General features: G+C 34.6%; 1 protein-coding gene across 2 annotated transcripts; it reads right to left on the bottom strand.

Moving 5' to 3' along the window:
* Positions 1-2066: 2066 nt before the first annotated feature.
* LOC139137737 (draxin-like) lies at positions 2067-16297 on the bottom strand. Of its 2 annotated transcripts, none has more exons than XM_070705998.1 (7): positions 16160-16297; positions 11729-11880; positions 7362-7730; positions 6281-6498; positions 5570-5846; positions 4668-4766; positions 2067-4044 (listed from the first exon to the last, which is right to left on the bottom strand). In XM_070705998.1, exons 2-7 carry the CDS (start codon positions 11853-11855, stop codon positions 3914-3916), a joined length of 1221 nt encoding a protein of 406 aa, XP_070562099.1. In that variant the 5' UTR covers positions 11856-11880; positions 16160-16297; the 3' UTR covers positions 2067-3913. The 2 variants fall into 2 exon arrangements, with proteins under 2 accessions (XP_070562099.1, XP_070562098.1); XM_070705997.1 differs by having other exon boundaries at positions 7362-7739.
* Positions 16298-16681: the final 384 nt, after the last annotated feature.

Raw genomic sequence — 16681 nt, forward strand, 5'->3', positions numbered from 1 at the left:
AATGGAAATTACACTCACGGCAAATAAATACACACAAACCGTGGGGAGGAAGGGCGGGAGCAAACAGGTAGGTAATTATATGACAGAAATTAGTTTAAGTTTAAACATCAATTCTGTCACCAATTACCTACCTGTTTGTACTTATAGGACAAACAACAGTTTAAGTTTAAACATCAAATCTGGATAGAAGGCATAATGCGGATGTGCCACAACCAAGTTCATTCAAAGTGGGCACAAGGACAACACACTATGACTTACTTACATATGCCTAGCTGAATTTAATTCTTTGAAGCTTGGCTCAAGGAAAACACACTACGACTTACATATGCAAGTGAAAAAATTTTACTGTACAAGCTAATATGAGGGGGAAATTTAAATAATCAAACTTCCTTAATCTATACAAATCTGGATCTATATCTATTTTAGGTTATTTTTGATATAATGGACCAATTTTAGAGAATAGTTCAGGAGGAAACCCAAACACTGATAAGGGATTTGGATAAAGCAGAGTGCCAGATGGCAAAATGCACCCTACTTTGAGTACAGACTCAAGTAAATTTGTCTTAGTTCCAATCATTGTGTCATATAAATATATACACAGCTGTCAAGTCATTAAGTAGATCATTAAAATATGAGGACTAGCCAAGTGCAACTTATACACAGAGTTAATAAGACGGGCAATTAAGGATAATATCGGGTCACTCCATCACACAAACAAAACAAACAATTTACCCAGTAAATTTTACAAATTTAATAAGACCTTCACTTCTTGCCAAAGTTACTCATCAAAAGGGGCCTGTTGATCTCCGATACATTTGCTCATCCCTGTTTAACACCTACCAATATTATATATATCCATTCTTCTGTTCAATCAACCTTTCAAGAAGTATGTAACATAAACATGACTTCTACTACTCACTCATATCTGATCAACCAACAAACACAACTTGACTGTATGGGGACTGTGTCATCAACGATGACTTAAAATGTTTCCTATGATATAAGCAAGTTTAAAAACCTGCTGATGGCAATGAAAATCTGAAAACACAAAAAGTATGCAGCTTTTTGACATGGGTAACCTAATGTGCTTCATGAAAGACTGATGGCAAATACATGATAAATCTCTACATCTCACAGCAATCCATCAAAAGTAATTGAAGCAATCAAATGATGGGCATCGTTGTGATATCAGTGTGTACCAACTGACCTAGCAACCAGAATATCGGAATTGATTTAGAGTGTAGTCATAAAATCCGGTCTTTGCGTGGACAAAATATCTGAAGTCAGAGAGAATTTCAAAATCTAATTTGTAAAGATTAAGGTGATACCTGGATTGTGTCAAGTCTGGTTACCATGGTCACAAGTTTGTGTTATTAACTTGGATGGTGCAGAGATTCATGGAGATGGGTAATGAAGTATGTATCGAAATCAAGAGATTTACTGGGTCATTGATCTCCATTTTGTATGAAGGAGGAAATTTCCAGTATTTCTGTTTTGACATCAGAATTCTTTTTGGATGATTTTATAGGTCTAAAGCAAATCCAAGAATTATTGACTTTTAATAATTTTAAATTTGTTTGCCAATTGAAATCTGTGAAAGGGAGGGTGTATTTATGTACGCTGAAAAAGTCTAACTGTAAGGATGGGTCTGTAGTCTGATCAAGTTTGCATTACTGCATGGATGTTGACTGCGTGTATTGGCTTTACTATAGCTGCATATTTGGAAATTAGTTTGACTTTATAGTAATCACTTTTTCAAACCACCCAAGAAACTAACTAATCTACTTCCAGTGTGATCAAGGTTCTAGTAATGTTATGGCAGATACAATTTAATTTTGAATGAAAGGACAATATAGCTAATACTTGCATGTTTCTGAATGAATTCACATTATAATTCACTTCATCACGAAAGCATTAACTTCAAAAGTACTTACCTAAGGGACCATAGATAATTAAAACATACACATGGTGATCAAAACTCTGTGCATTTGAACTCTATACATTTTCCAGACTTTTTGCAGTGACACATTATATATATATGCACTATGTAGTCAAAAGCCAAGTACTTGATTTGGTAAAAAATGTTTTATTAGAAGGGTAGCAGTGTTCTGATGGTATAATGAATGCTTTGTGCATTTGTAAGTGGTACAAATCAAAATTTGGATTTTATAAAAACACATAATATTTCTCACAATTAACATCTTTGTTTCTAATACAGTGGACATACAATCTTTAACCCTTTGAGTGCTGTAATTTCCACACCCCCCCCCCCCCAAAAAAAAAATATTGAAACATTTTACCAAACTTCAAGATTTTTTCAGTATTTTTTGGATAATTTTGGACCAAAAGGGCATCATATATCATTGGCTACAAGTTTTTAGCAAAATTTTGGCAAAAATCTGAAAAAATTGTGACTAGGATATATTGGTATATTTTATAAGGTGACAAAAACTTGACTTTTGCACTCAAAGGGTTAATGCTGACAACTTTCATTGTTACATACAAATTGGAATTTGGAATATTTTAGGCTCTTGTAAATTAACAGTGAAACACACACCATATTGAATATTTTGAAATTTCGATAAGAAAGGTAACTGTATTTGAATTATTCATATCTATATAATAATAATTCATATCTAAATAATTACTCTCCTATCATGATATAAGTTAAAGCGTCTAGTAATAATTTGTATCTTTTATCTCATCCAGAGATGATGCAAAAACCACAATGCATTTTCATCATAAAAATCACACTTTCCTCTCTAATGCTTTTCAGTCCCATTCAATTATGAAATATTCAGTGGCACATTCTTTGTTTTACCATCAAGTAATTTTTCCTCTCCTGATCTGACAGATTCAATGAAGTAAGAACTTCAATCAAATTTCTATTTTCATTCACAATCAGTTAGGATTTGTTTATATGATTAATATTAATATGCATTTATTTCTATTGTTATGAATCTGAATCACTCTACATATAAATAATATATGCCAGCTGAATTGACATTTGGTCAGTGTGCCAGAATTATGCCAGCTGAATTGACATTTGGTCAGTTTGCCAATATTATCTGACTAAAAGTAAGATATAAGGATGGCTCATGCATTGCTACAACAACAGTGACAACAGCAAGATGAGTATTTATCATAACACCTTACATTCAGTTTGAATAAAATCACTTTATATCTCAACATGAAAGATAGTATGACTGGAGCCTATCGATGCTGAATAACAAGTTATTTTTTCAGTATTTCAAACTTTTCTGGTTTTTAAGTTTCTTAGCACAGACTGAAAAGTCCCTAAATGGAAGGTAGATAAGATGTTCCCTTTGAGCTATGAGCCACAATTTCATGTTTACATAATTAACAAACACTCCAAATATGGGCAGTGAATGTACACATTAACAAATGAGCATATGGTATTGGGAAACAACTCCCTATTTGTGAAGGGAAGACCATCTTAACCAATCTTCCTTCAATAATTACACTTCCATATTTGGGCAACGATTATAAAGAATTAATATACAGGCACATAATCTTAAATCCCAATATTTGGCATTTCATAAAACCTTACAATACTACACAGGTATTAAATTTCTTGCAAGTGCTAAGAAAACTGCAGGAAGACCATTATTTTTTTAAAGACACCTAGCACATCAGGTATAGCAACTCACTTCACAGCAATTAGTGGTTTATGTTTTAAGGAACATTTGGCTTTTAAAATCTTACCTGATCAACATTTTGTTTGGCAGTGAAATTTTCCTTAAAGTTCTGATCTTTTGCATGTTAGAAATAAATTGGAGTAATATTTTCGGAAATGATGATTGAAAAGTTAGGTGACCATCAAGATGGGAACATCTAAATTTTGTTGTCTCCATAGCTAAAACAGTTCACAATGGAAGATCTGTAGTTCTTACTACATATCTTTCATCATTTCATCCACAGCATCTTCAACAATTCCAATGTAATATCCATCATCTAAATCTGAAGTGTCTGGTACCACACAGTTGCCTTTAGTCTTTCCTGTCTCAGCATAACACTGGAGATCTGATAAAGATAAAAGTGATGTATCATAAGGCTGTTTGTTAAATTTGTGTAAGAAATTATACATATTAGAAATTGTAAATATGTATTAGAAATTATAAATCAGAAATTATAAATCAGAAACGATATGTATCAGATATTATAAAACAAATTATAAATATATATCAGAAATCATAAATGATGTATCAGAAATTATAAATATATATCACAAATTATGATTGTTTCAAAAATACAATTTTTGATTTACACAATTCAGAAATTATAAATTTATATCAAGAAAATCAAAATTATAATTATGGTTTAGAAATTATAAATTTGTATAAAAGTTTATTATGTATCAGAAATCAAAGACATTCCCCATTTCACGTTCTACTTACATCATAAGACTTTAGATTTAAAATGATGGCAATCTTTGAGTAAACTTAAAAATGTTGCATCTTAAGCAGAAAAATATCCCCTCCTAATATATATGATGTATGACTACATATTTTAGGGATCTGCTGGTTTTTAGTGAAAAGGCATGCAAACTTATTGTTCGCAGAACCTGTACATACTTCGCTATTGGCAGACAACTCAAGTTAGTTGTTGAATTTCAGTGAAATTTTGCACGTGATCATGACACTCACCATGTTGACACATACAATTGTCTGTGCACTTCTGTCCTTCTTTCTTTTGGTATTCTACACAGTAATGTTTATCCTCGTCTCCTTCCTCACAGCAAGTACCTGTGGATCCATCAAATACATTTTACTAACAATGTATTAAACAAGGATTGACACAGCAAGTACCTGTGATCAGATATATTTTACTAACAATGTAGCAAGGATTAAATATTAATTGGAGTCAATGTAACATTGATCAATGTAAGAGACAACTGAGACATTGACACAATGTAAAAATTATGATAAAGATGAGACAGTGTTACAATACTCAAACAAAGATGAAAGACACTGAAACAATGATTAACTTCTTTCTCTTGGTATTCTATAGTTTGCTCTCATCACTAGTACCTTGGTCACAGCAATGAGCTGTTCAAAATTAAGTTTAATCAATGTAACAGTGATAGAAAATTGGGATGGTTACTTTGATCAAATAAAAGTTTCATGAAATGATACAAATATGAAACAATGTTGCAATAATATAAATATTGATTAAAAAATATCAATGTTACTTTTGTTAACTGCAAAGATTAAGAGATCAAAATGTGATAAAATGCAAATCAGTGGCAATATAACATCTTCATCAAACATGGCAACATGACATTTATGAAACTCAAGTGAAATGGTGTAACAAGGCAATGTGCACTACGATGTTACACTTTTAAACCAAAATAGAAGACAATTTTAAATAATGTGATCAATTATCTTGACGTCACTCATTACACAAAACTCGGACAATATGTCTAACACTGGTGTATGAAAGGGCCAATGTGTCTCAGAATGTGAAACCAAAATAATACTCATCAAATAAAATTGTTACGAAGTATTGCATTGTTGCTAAGAATTACTGCTTGTAACTATTATTTTACCTTGGCTACAATCAGAATTCTCTATACATTCTTGCATGGCTCCATCTTTTGATTTCTTTTTCTTGTCTTTTTTGTTCTTTTTTGTTCCCTTCTTCTTTGACTTGTCTTTATTCTTTTTCTTTGTTTTTGTTGGTTGTGTTGGGATTAAGCTCATGTTGAAAATACTCATATCTAAAGTAGGACCTGGAACTAGAATTTCTTCATTTATCGGCGGTAGGTCTTCTTCAACTTCAACCATTTCATTTTCCTCGTTGTCTTTCTTGTTTTTGTCTTTATCCTGTCATATCAAGCCAAAGTTTACAAGTTAAGGTAGAGTGCCCTTTGGATATAGATATTTAGACTCAAAATTTTACGTGCCACTTTTCTGGTGAACTGCTTGTTGAGGCTCATTTTGAAGGCACATGATTATGAATGGTTTCATTCCCACTGGAGAAGGAAGAGTATCGGGATTTTTTCAGTATTGGATTGTTTGGACATAAGATTCTATTGAAAACTCATCTGGATGGCAGTCACTATGACCATGCATGCATATCTATAGATATTATTTATCAATGATCCTGTACATCAGAAACAATAACCATGGAACACTTAGTGGTTTGATGTGCTGGGTGTAGACGACAAAAAGTTATCAGTAGTATGTTCAAACGTGATTATAGGTATTCCATTATGCCTTTGCTTGTAGCTTTCCTCCAGATAACTCTACATATTTACCTCGTTTTCATCATCAGTTTCTGGTGATGCGTTTTCTGGCTCTGGCTCTGGTGCCGGCAATTCTGTTTTTGTAACGGCAGAAGGCTTTGGTGATACTGTAACTTTGCCCATCATATCTTCAGTTGGAACCACCTCTTCAATCTTGGAATCAATATTCCCAGCATTATCAGTGTCGCTACCTGCTGTCGGCTCACTCTCTGGTATTGGTTCACCTGGCGCTAAAGGTAAAACATTAAATTGAGAACATGATTTATTCAGGGGTCAAATGTCTGAAGGACATGTAAAAGGTCAGAGGTCATCAGACATATTTAATCCAAAAGCACTTTTATGATAGTTTTGATAATATATTCCTTTGCTAAACTTGCATGATTTTTGTCACACTATACGCATGTACCTGAAAAGTAACATAAGGGCATCTGTCTATGGGCTTTAACTACCTCGTTAGGAAGCTTGCATACTTTTCACTCTGGTGGCTTTATCATTGCATGGCCCACAGCGCTCAGAGGTCACAATGACTGTCTGTATTGGGGTGTATTGAGGCAATTTCCAAAATGACCTAACTGCACTGAATACAAAACAGACAGTAAAGTCAAGCTTAAGATAATGTGTAATAAGTACGCACTGAAATTTATCTGTAACATAGAAAATACCACTATATGCAGGTTGAAAGAGAAGAATCTAATGGGTAACTTGACTATTGCCAGGTTTTTGATATGACCTAATTGCAGAAGCCTAGAGTACAAGCCAGTGAACATTTTGTTTGATTATGAGTATTATTTATGATCCTATGCAGGGTAAGGGTAGATGACTTGTATGATCCACCAATCAATCTGGGGTCACATTCTGTGATGGATTTCAACAAGTCAATGAAGATAAATTGTCATCTCTTAAACATCTTTAATCTGCCTTTCTAGAAATTTGTAAGCCACAAACAGTTTGCATGTTGAAGCTTTACAAGGAAAGACACAGCACCTACATAAGAAATACCTTGAGAAATATATTACATATTTTGTATTAAGTATTTATAAAAGAGATGTTTGACATATTTTGTATTAAGTATTTAAAAAAAGTCAATGCATACTTGTATTCACAGTTTCTTCCATTTTCTCATTCTTTGGCTTCTTTTTATCTCTCTTCCTATCTTTCTTTTTCTTTTCTTTTTTAGGCATTTCTTCATCCTTAACATCCACTGTCTCATCCTTAGTTTCACCGTTTTTATCTTCCGCTGTTTCGTCATTTGTTTCCTCCTGTGTGCCTTCCATTACCTCATCTTCCGTTTCATCCATTTTGTCTTCCACTGGATCACCCATTGGATCACCCACTGGATCACCCACTGGATCACCCATGGTGTCTTCTATCTTGTCTTCCATTCCTTCTGTCATGTCACCTGTAGTGTCCACCATTGGTTCTTCACGATTTTTGTCTTTTCGATGTTTTCCCTTTTTACCTCCTGTCATTTCTAAACAAAAGTAACAATGAGGAAGTGACTTATGATTTTGAAGGATTTCTAAATCCTTCACATGAACTTTAATAAACTGGTGTTGAGAAATTTGGGATAAATTGCCTTGACCTTGATTTGGATGAATTCATTATAAACATTTTGATAATTCCTCATCAGTGTAGATTACTTTCTTATAAAGAATTTTACAATAATGAGCTCTATGCTAATGAGATCAACTATATGCTAATGATCATTATGCTAATGATCATTATGCTAATGAGTTTAGTGCATATTAAATTAATATAATATGCAATATCATTTCAACATACAGATTACTAAAGGAGAGATATTTATAAATATTAAATTAAAGGCCAATAGTTGTAATTGTTAATATTTTTAGTATTATTTCTTGTTTTAGAACAAGGACAATTCAATATTCTTCCTTGTTATGTATATGTGAAATACAATGGACTACATAATAATTTAATTGTTAAAAAGGACATTTAGACAAAACAATATTGCAGGCCTTGACATGATTTGAGGGATATTATAAAATACCATATGTAATATTTAGAAATAAAATAATAGAATTTAAATCAAAAGTTACAGCTTATGAAACCAGAGAGAAAATTGTGCATCAAAGTTATTTTTTACCAGTATGTGAAAAAAAGTACTGCATGACAGTTGGCAAGTGGTGATAAACTTATGAAACACTGCTGCAAAGGGTTAATAGATTGATGACACATAATGCAATTTAAATAAAAGTTTTCGGTTTGATAGTCTTTAAGAAGTCTCTATTGCATATTTACGCCAAAGTCAAAAGGACTATTTTGGCAACATAGTAGTTTGAAAGCTGTAATTTCCAAATACATTCTGATGGGTTTGATGTAAGCAGATCATGGTAATGATATCTGAATCTTAACCAGTCCACCTCAATGTCTTGTAAACTGATCCACACTGACTATCCATAACAATAACTTTGAGTTAAACCACACCAGAGAAATGGTTTGATCCAAAGAGACTGTTTTCACTAATTTGTTTATATTTTCACAAATACCCGCCAGGAATTCCTGAGTTTAGAAAAGTAATTTGACAAGGGGTGGAAAATAATTAAGTCTGGAATGTTGTCCTCGAAAATGAGCAAGTGTGTGGTTGATTAGTAACTTGATAAGACTGGATGGTGTCTCCTTTGAAGACTACAGCATTGTAAAAAGCATGTGGAGTGTAGTTGTGGGGGTAGTTTGTAAAGTAACCATCAGGCCCCATGTCACTGTAATCAGCTCTTTAATGTGAATATGTTTTCAATTCAGATTTTCTAGGCCAAAGTAATTAAATTCTTTGTTTACCATCCGCTCAAAATTTTGAAAGGTGAGGGGGTCAGCAGCTCAAACTTCAGATACACACACATGCAATGATACATACGTCAGTTTATAATTGTTTCCATGTAATAGGAGTGCCCATTGAAGAATCACAACAAAAACTTCTTTTTTACCTCCAAAATATACACTACAAAAATGGTATTTGTACACAAAGATTTGTTGAAGGAAAAGCTACATTGTAAGTGCTTTGCAAACACTTTGTTCTTTTAAATGGAACCTCCCTCCCAAGGACACACAAACAAAGAATTGAATTACTTGGGCCAAAGAAAGAAAGTGGTCAGTTTCTTCGGCGGGGGGGGGGGGGGGGGGTCGGGGGTGGTGGATTATTTTTTGCCGACATCAAAAAGTGGCTGACCCCTCTATTCCAACTTTCGAAAACAGGGTGACCCTCCCTATTCCAACTTTCGAAAAACAGGGTGATCCCCACGCCCCCCCCCCCAAACTACTCCACACATCATTTGAAATATGCCTTCTGTGTTCAACTTGCCAACACGTGTGTGTTACATCAAATACAACTACTGACAACTGAATTTAGTCAACAACAGTATTGGAAAAAGTCTAGCTTCAAAGCCATTTGTCAACAACAGTATTGGACAAACTCTAGATTGAAAGTCGTTTGTCAACAACAGTATTGGACAAACTCTAGCTTGAAAGTCGTTTGTCAACAACAGTATTGGACAAAGTCTAGCTTAAAAGTCGTTTGTCAACAACAGTATTGCACAAAGTCTAGCTTGAAAGTCATTTGTCAACAACAGTATTGCACAAAGTCTAGCTTGAAAGTCATTTGTCAACAACAGTATTGGACAAAGTCTAGCTTGAAAGTCGTTTGTCAACAACAGTATTGGACAAAGTCTAGCTTGAAAGTCGTTTGTCAACAACAGTATTGGACAAAGTCTAGCTTGAAAGTCATTTGTCAACAACAGTATTGACAAAGTCTAGGTTGAAAGTCATTTGTCAACAACAGTATTGGACAAAGTCTAGCTTGAAAGTCGTTTGTCAACAACATTATTGGACAAACTCTAGCTTGAAAGTCGTTTGTCAACAACAGTATTGGACAAAGTCTAGCTTAAAAGTCGTTTGTCAACAACAGTATTGCACAAAGTCTAGCTTGAAAGTCATTTGTCAACAACAGTATTGGACAAAGTCTAGCTTGAAAGTCGTTTGTCAACAACAGTATTGGACAAACTCTAGCTTGAAAGTCGTTTGTCAACAACAGTATTGGAAAAAGTCTAGCTTGAAAGTCATTTGTCAACAACAGTATTGACAAAGTCTAGGTTGAAAGTCATTTGTCAACAACAGTATTGGACAAAGTCTAGCTTGAAAGTCGTTTGTCAACAACATTATTGGACAAACTCTAGCTTGAAAGTCGTTTGTCAACAACAGTATTGGACAAAGTCTAGCTTAAAAGTCGTTTGTCAACAACAGTATTGGACAAAGTCTAGCTTGAAAGTCATTTGTCAACAACAGTATTGACAAAGTCTGGGTTAAAAGTCATTTGTCAACAATAGTATTGGACAAAGTCTAGCTTGAAAGTCATTTGTCAACAACAGTATTGACAAAGTCTAGCTTGAAAGTCATTTGTCAACAATAGTATCGGACAAAGTCTAGGTTGAAAGTCATTTGTCAACAATAGTATTGGACAAAGTCTAGCTTGAAAGTCGCTTGTCAACAATAGTATTGGACAAAATCTAGCTTGAAAGCCATTTGTCAACAACAGTATTGACAAAGTCTAGGTTGAAAGTCATTTGTCAACAACAGTATTGGACAAAATCTAGCCTGAAAGCCATTTGTCAGCAACAGTATTGGACAAAGTACACTATGGCAGGTGGCAAGGGCCAAGGCTGGTGTTTGTGTCGCTTTACACTACAGAATAACAAATGTACGTGTTTTATTGCAAAAAATGGAAATATTATCAAATTCACATCTATCCAGTTTATCAAGTTAATGGGAGATTGGTCATATTAAGAAATAAAATATCAAGACTGGACTCATAACACTGACAGCACCATGATACAACAGGGATTTTCAAGTCCCCAAATTTTAGTTCTTAAAAGTAAATATTTTTACAGTTTGTCTAAGTATATGGTGACTTATAATAACAGCAATATAGTATTTCATGTCTTTTTGGCATTGACTACGGACTGGTGCACCATCTTGTTTTTACCGTTTACTTGTAGAAACTTACTGACTCCTGCCTTGGAACATATGTTTGTTAAAAGTTTAGAGTTCGGCATTCGATAGACAAGAGACTAACTAATCCTACAGAGAGCAGGCCAGGGGAGGCACGTATAACGGGATTTTTATATAGAAGTTTAATGTTTACAAAACTCCAGACACTAATTCTCACATTGCGCCACACATCTCCGAAGAACTTTAATCTCAGTCCCACTGTGCCTTCATCAAAAGATTGCACCTTAAAGCAATTAATAATAAACTTCAAATGATCACAGTCATTCAAATTTTAATGATAGCTATCTTTGCTGTAAACATGCTGACTTCATGTTTACAGCGGTAGTTAATTTGTCCTTCAAAGTTTGACTTTTAACTCATCAGAGCTGGCCTAACACCAACATATGTTAGCGTACTTAACAATACTTAATTTCTTTTAAAGTTTCGTGTGATTCTCACCTCCATCCTGTGATCCACCAGCATTAGCACCCCTGTTCTTCTTCTTTTTCGCTGACACCTCATTGTTCGTTAGGATGTACAAACAAAGTATCAGACACAGCAGCGTGATTGTGGTTAACAACCTCATGATCCCTTTGTAACCTGCAATTAAACTGTAACACGCGACAACATCAGTGTTTTATCGCAAATCAGATCTCAACGTAGACTTTGACTTGGAAAACTTTGTACGAGCGCCGCCTACGGTAAAACAGTGCACTCAATCAAGCATGCTACTCGTAGCAAAACGCGAACGGTAACTTGTAAGAACTCCGGCATGGCGCGGTTAATTACAGTAAAAAGCCAACCGTTATATAACACAACATCACATATGTAATGGTGGAATTTGAAACGATGAAAATGGTTGATCAATTACAATGTTCTTTCGCTATCTCCCTGTGGAAATGTGAAGTTAACATTGATATTTGTACGATATACTAGCACCAATGTCTTTCAAAAACATAGCCGGCATATTTATGAAATGTCTTAAGGTATGTGATAAATCATGTTTTACCAAGGTTGTTCACGATGCCAAAGTAACAAGAGAACAAGGGGAAGACGACTTTGTTAGATATGATATCGGTGAGACAGATAAAGTATCCAAGATACAATGCATATGCCTGTCAACGTACATTTTTTCCTTGCAACACGAAGTGTGAAAACAAAATTGAACTATCTAAACATATCTTGAATATATTGGAAAAAACAACAAGGTATCAACTGCCAAAACGAGCGTTGCTGCAAGATCGCAGTGAATTGTTTGCCAATTGCCGTCATAAAATTGCTTTGCAAATTACGATAGCCACACACATACATACATACATACATACATACATACATACATACATACATACATACATACATACATACATACATACATACATACATACATACATACATACATACATATGTCCTTGACTTAAGTGTCGTCGGGCCGTCTGGCGATTATTAATCGCCTTTATACGCGAAACTTGATCTCTCATTTCATACGTTAGTTGTTTTACGTTTGCATTGAATACTGGTAATTTTGACATCTGCGCTTTTGGCACAAATAAAGCACTGAATAATTTGTACTGCGTCGCAGAATTCGGTTCTTATTTAGTGACAACTTCAGTTTCGACATGTCAATAGATTACAAGACTTTGCAAAGAAGATGTGTAACTTAACTCCCATGCAAATAGGCGAAAGATGCGACTTAATTATTTGAATTACAGAATGTCCGATGGAGTATGCATTTTTACTGCCATGTCTGCTTACGTCATCTTTCATTCATATATCACATCCTTTCAGAAATTCTTAACATTTCCATCATATTGCCACCGAGAAGATTAACAAAAACACACAATGCACAAAATTCTAAGATTTATAATATATTCACATTCGATTGATGCTCAGATGATGGTCAGATATATTCCAATGTTGTTTCTGTGAGACAGCACGATATCTATACCCTTGCAAGGCCATACTGTACTTGAATATCCTTGGGCTAGACCTCAATAATATTGGCCTTCACGTTTGACCACGGGAAGACTTCACTAATCGTGGCCCTTATCAATGTTGACTCCGTAACTTTCTGTCCATTGATTAGTTGGTGAGTAAACTATGCCATGGGTACAGTCAATTGTTTCTGTCAGTTAAGGTAGAATGCGCCTCGGGGACAGATAGTTGAAATCTCTGAAATCTCAAACTTTTACAATTCTTTTTGATATACCATTTGTGGCGGCTCATTTTATAGCTCTTTGGTTTAAGGAAAAAAATCGACCATCTTAGTTTTTTAAAAATCGAAAATTTTATTTTTCCCCATTGAGTTAATACAGAATTGCGGCCATGATTTTGAATTTCTAATATCGGCACCGTTAGTAACTTGTTTCTCTAGTACCTGATTTTTATTGTTGATTTTGTCAGAGTAAGGATGAAAGTTTCATTTAGTAAAATTTGAGCAAAAGTTTAAGTCTTTCACTTCCGAGGTGCATACTACCCTAAGACGAAATATGTACGCCATCCCTTGTAAATTCTTCGAAATCGGCACACCCTTCGTTACCGTCATCGAGGCCATTATCGTCGTCGTCGCCGTCGCCGCTGCGGCCGCCACAATCGTTATCATCTACTGCAATTATTGTTGCTGTTGTTGTTTTTGTTGTGATTAAAACGATGACGATACAGACGATGTTTTAGTAATGATAATTATAATGACAACGATGATGATGATATTAATGATCGTACATAAGATCACAATACACAAGATGATCATTGTTATTTACTATCATATTGCCATCATACTTATCATCACTCTAAAGTACTGGCGATATTAAAAAGAGCAAACTAATACAATAGATATACATTTATGAATTTATGACCCTGAATAAATTCAATAAATTATTTGAATACTAAGTTCGATACAATTGCAACATTTTATAAGTTAATTTAGTTTCATTTAGTATAAGAATATTTAAAATTCTACAGGGCTTATATTTGATTTAGTAGATCGAAAATTTGGTAAAAAGTATAAAATTTTCTATCAAATGTCCCTCTGTACGACCATTGTCGCAATTTTTAGCCAATTGCAAAACTTAACGACATTGTACTTTGTACAGTGAAATTTCGCGACATCTTTGCTTTTGCTGGCAACTTACGGCAAAAAGTACACTTTATGTCATCAGTGTGACCCCATTTTCCCTCGTTCTCTTCAGAAATAAGAAACTGGTTTGTAAATATGCAACAATTTGTTCAACAACGTTTAGGAATCATGAGGTCGTTTCCAAATATTTGGGGATATTATATTTGTCATTTAATTTCAATGAGAACAGTTTTGTGAGTAACATGCTCAGTGTGTATTCAGACTGAAAACTATTAAATTGAACATTCCGGTAATGATATCGATAGAAATTACAACATAACCATTTAAAGTTTTTAACCATGTTATGTGCATTCTAAGAGTTCCATTTTTAAACCAAATAAGTTCTCGGTACAAGTGAACCAGACAGTAATACTTGTGATAAAAGGACTACCCATAGACTCACCACCCTGTCAGGCCTCGGTATACTACCCCACCACTGGGCCTCACTGATTTACACACGTGCATGCAAGAAGACAAAGATATTCATGACATATCTCGTAATTGCTGTCCCTTCTGACTGTCGTCTTCCTTTATGCATATTTTACGGCCTGAATATTTCAGGGACAATTATTGCAAACCAATGAATTTTCTCTCATCATTGCCATTTCTGTAACTCGTGAGCAGAAACACGGACTTTTTTCATTATATTCCTACATTTTTTGAGTCAATATCGCAACATGTATATAAACACCTTCTTTAATTTATCATTACTTTCAATTTGAATATATTTTGTAATACAGTTTTCATTGCAACAATATACAGCCTTTGACAAATTAATGTACGAGCACTCACAGTAATTGGACGCAACCAGTGTAGCATGTAGATAAATAATAAGAAACTCATCTATTGTATAGATCGAACAAATTCACTATTGATACTTAATTGGCGAATTAATGAGTGATGACATCTTAGCCTTGCCTTGACACATGGTAATTGTATTTGTAGGGCCAGGTTAGGGCACGGCAACACGCCGTCACATTTAATATGTTCTCAGGTTGTAAACTTATTGAGCAAGGGATTTAATTGAAAGTAATGGTGGGCAACGTCTTTACCATGTCGACACTTATTGAATTTATCTGCCTAAATTTTTAGAATGATGCCATGAATGTTTGTGCGACACGGGCGCTACATTAAATCTTGAAATAATGACCTGTAGGAAAATTAGTGTTCAAAAAATTAGATCCGTGATAAAATCGGTCGTTTATTTAATAGGTTATTAACTTTTCATGAATCAATATAATTTTAGAATAAACAACGGCTTCATGCACCTGCTCCTCGGCATTGTTTTCGATTTTTATATCATCTGCGATGAATATTAACTTTTATTGAGAAAGATCAGAATTGATGAAATTTAAGCATTAATAGAAGAGCCTCAAACTATCGTTTGATATTCAATGTTGTAGGATTCTCCCTTACTGAAAAATAACCAAGACATAAAACTCCATCTACAGGACGACCTGACTTGAGTGACCATGCGGAGGTTAGATTTCCAATAACAGTATGCATGTGCATTGCGAAGTTCAAGAATATGCAAAGAAATCATCTCGTCGAGGGATGATAATTACAGCTGTCACAAAATTTGGATCCTTAAAAGACGTTCCGTTATCGGGTCCGCGCATTGGATCCTTACCCGGCAAGCATCAAACTTCAAACACGACATGGAATTCAGAGCTATAGTGTCTGGTTTTAAATCGTTACATGGAAGGTCATATTGGGTCATCACCATATATCAAAGAGAAAGACAAAGATTACAAGAGCACAGAAAGGCCATTGCTTACCTTTGCAGTTTGTCTTCCTAGCTACTGTAAAAAAATACTTCAAATTCCTTGACCACCGACGAACAGTCATGCGACACAAGACGAAGTTGAATTTAAACTACCTGAGATATTAAGCCTGGACTGTTCCATTTTCTGCAGGTGGGACGTGGAAATTAGTCATGTATTTGGATTAACCCAAGACAATCCATCTTAATTTTGACAGATCTTTAATGCATCACTGGCATGTAATGATATCCTGTCGACGGAACGAGTACTAGTACTCGGAACACGTCAGTAGACTCTCGGGGCTGAAGTATGAATAATATCAATTTTCAATTCCATACCTCATCAGTAATATTATCATTAATTTTAACCAATTATGACATTTATTGATAACATTCTCTGATCTCTGAGGGTCGAATAAAGACACCGGATATTCTTAAGTCGCTCACTAACCCTCTGCGTGTGCTCTTGAACTTCGTTATTGTAGTTTATCTGCCTCATTGTCTGATAAGTACAATCACACGGCCGTCCTTGGGCGTA

The sequence above is a fragment of the Ptychodera flava genome, chromosome 7, assembly GCF_041260155.1.
Source record: "Ptychodera flava strain L36383 chromosome 7, AS_Pfla_20210202, whole genome shotgun sequence".
Taxonomy (NCBI): Eukaryota; Metazoa; Hemichordata; class Enteropneusta; family Ptychoderidae; genus Ptychodera; species Ptychodera flava.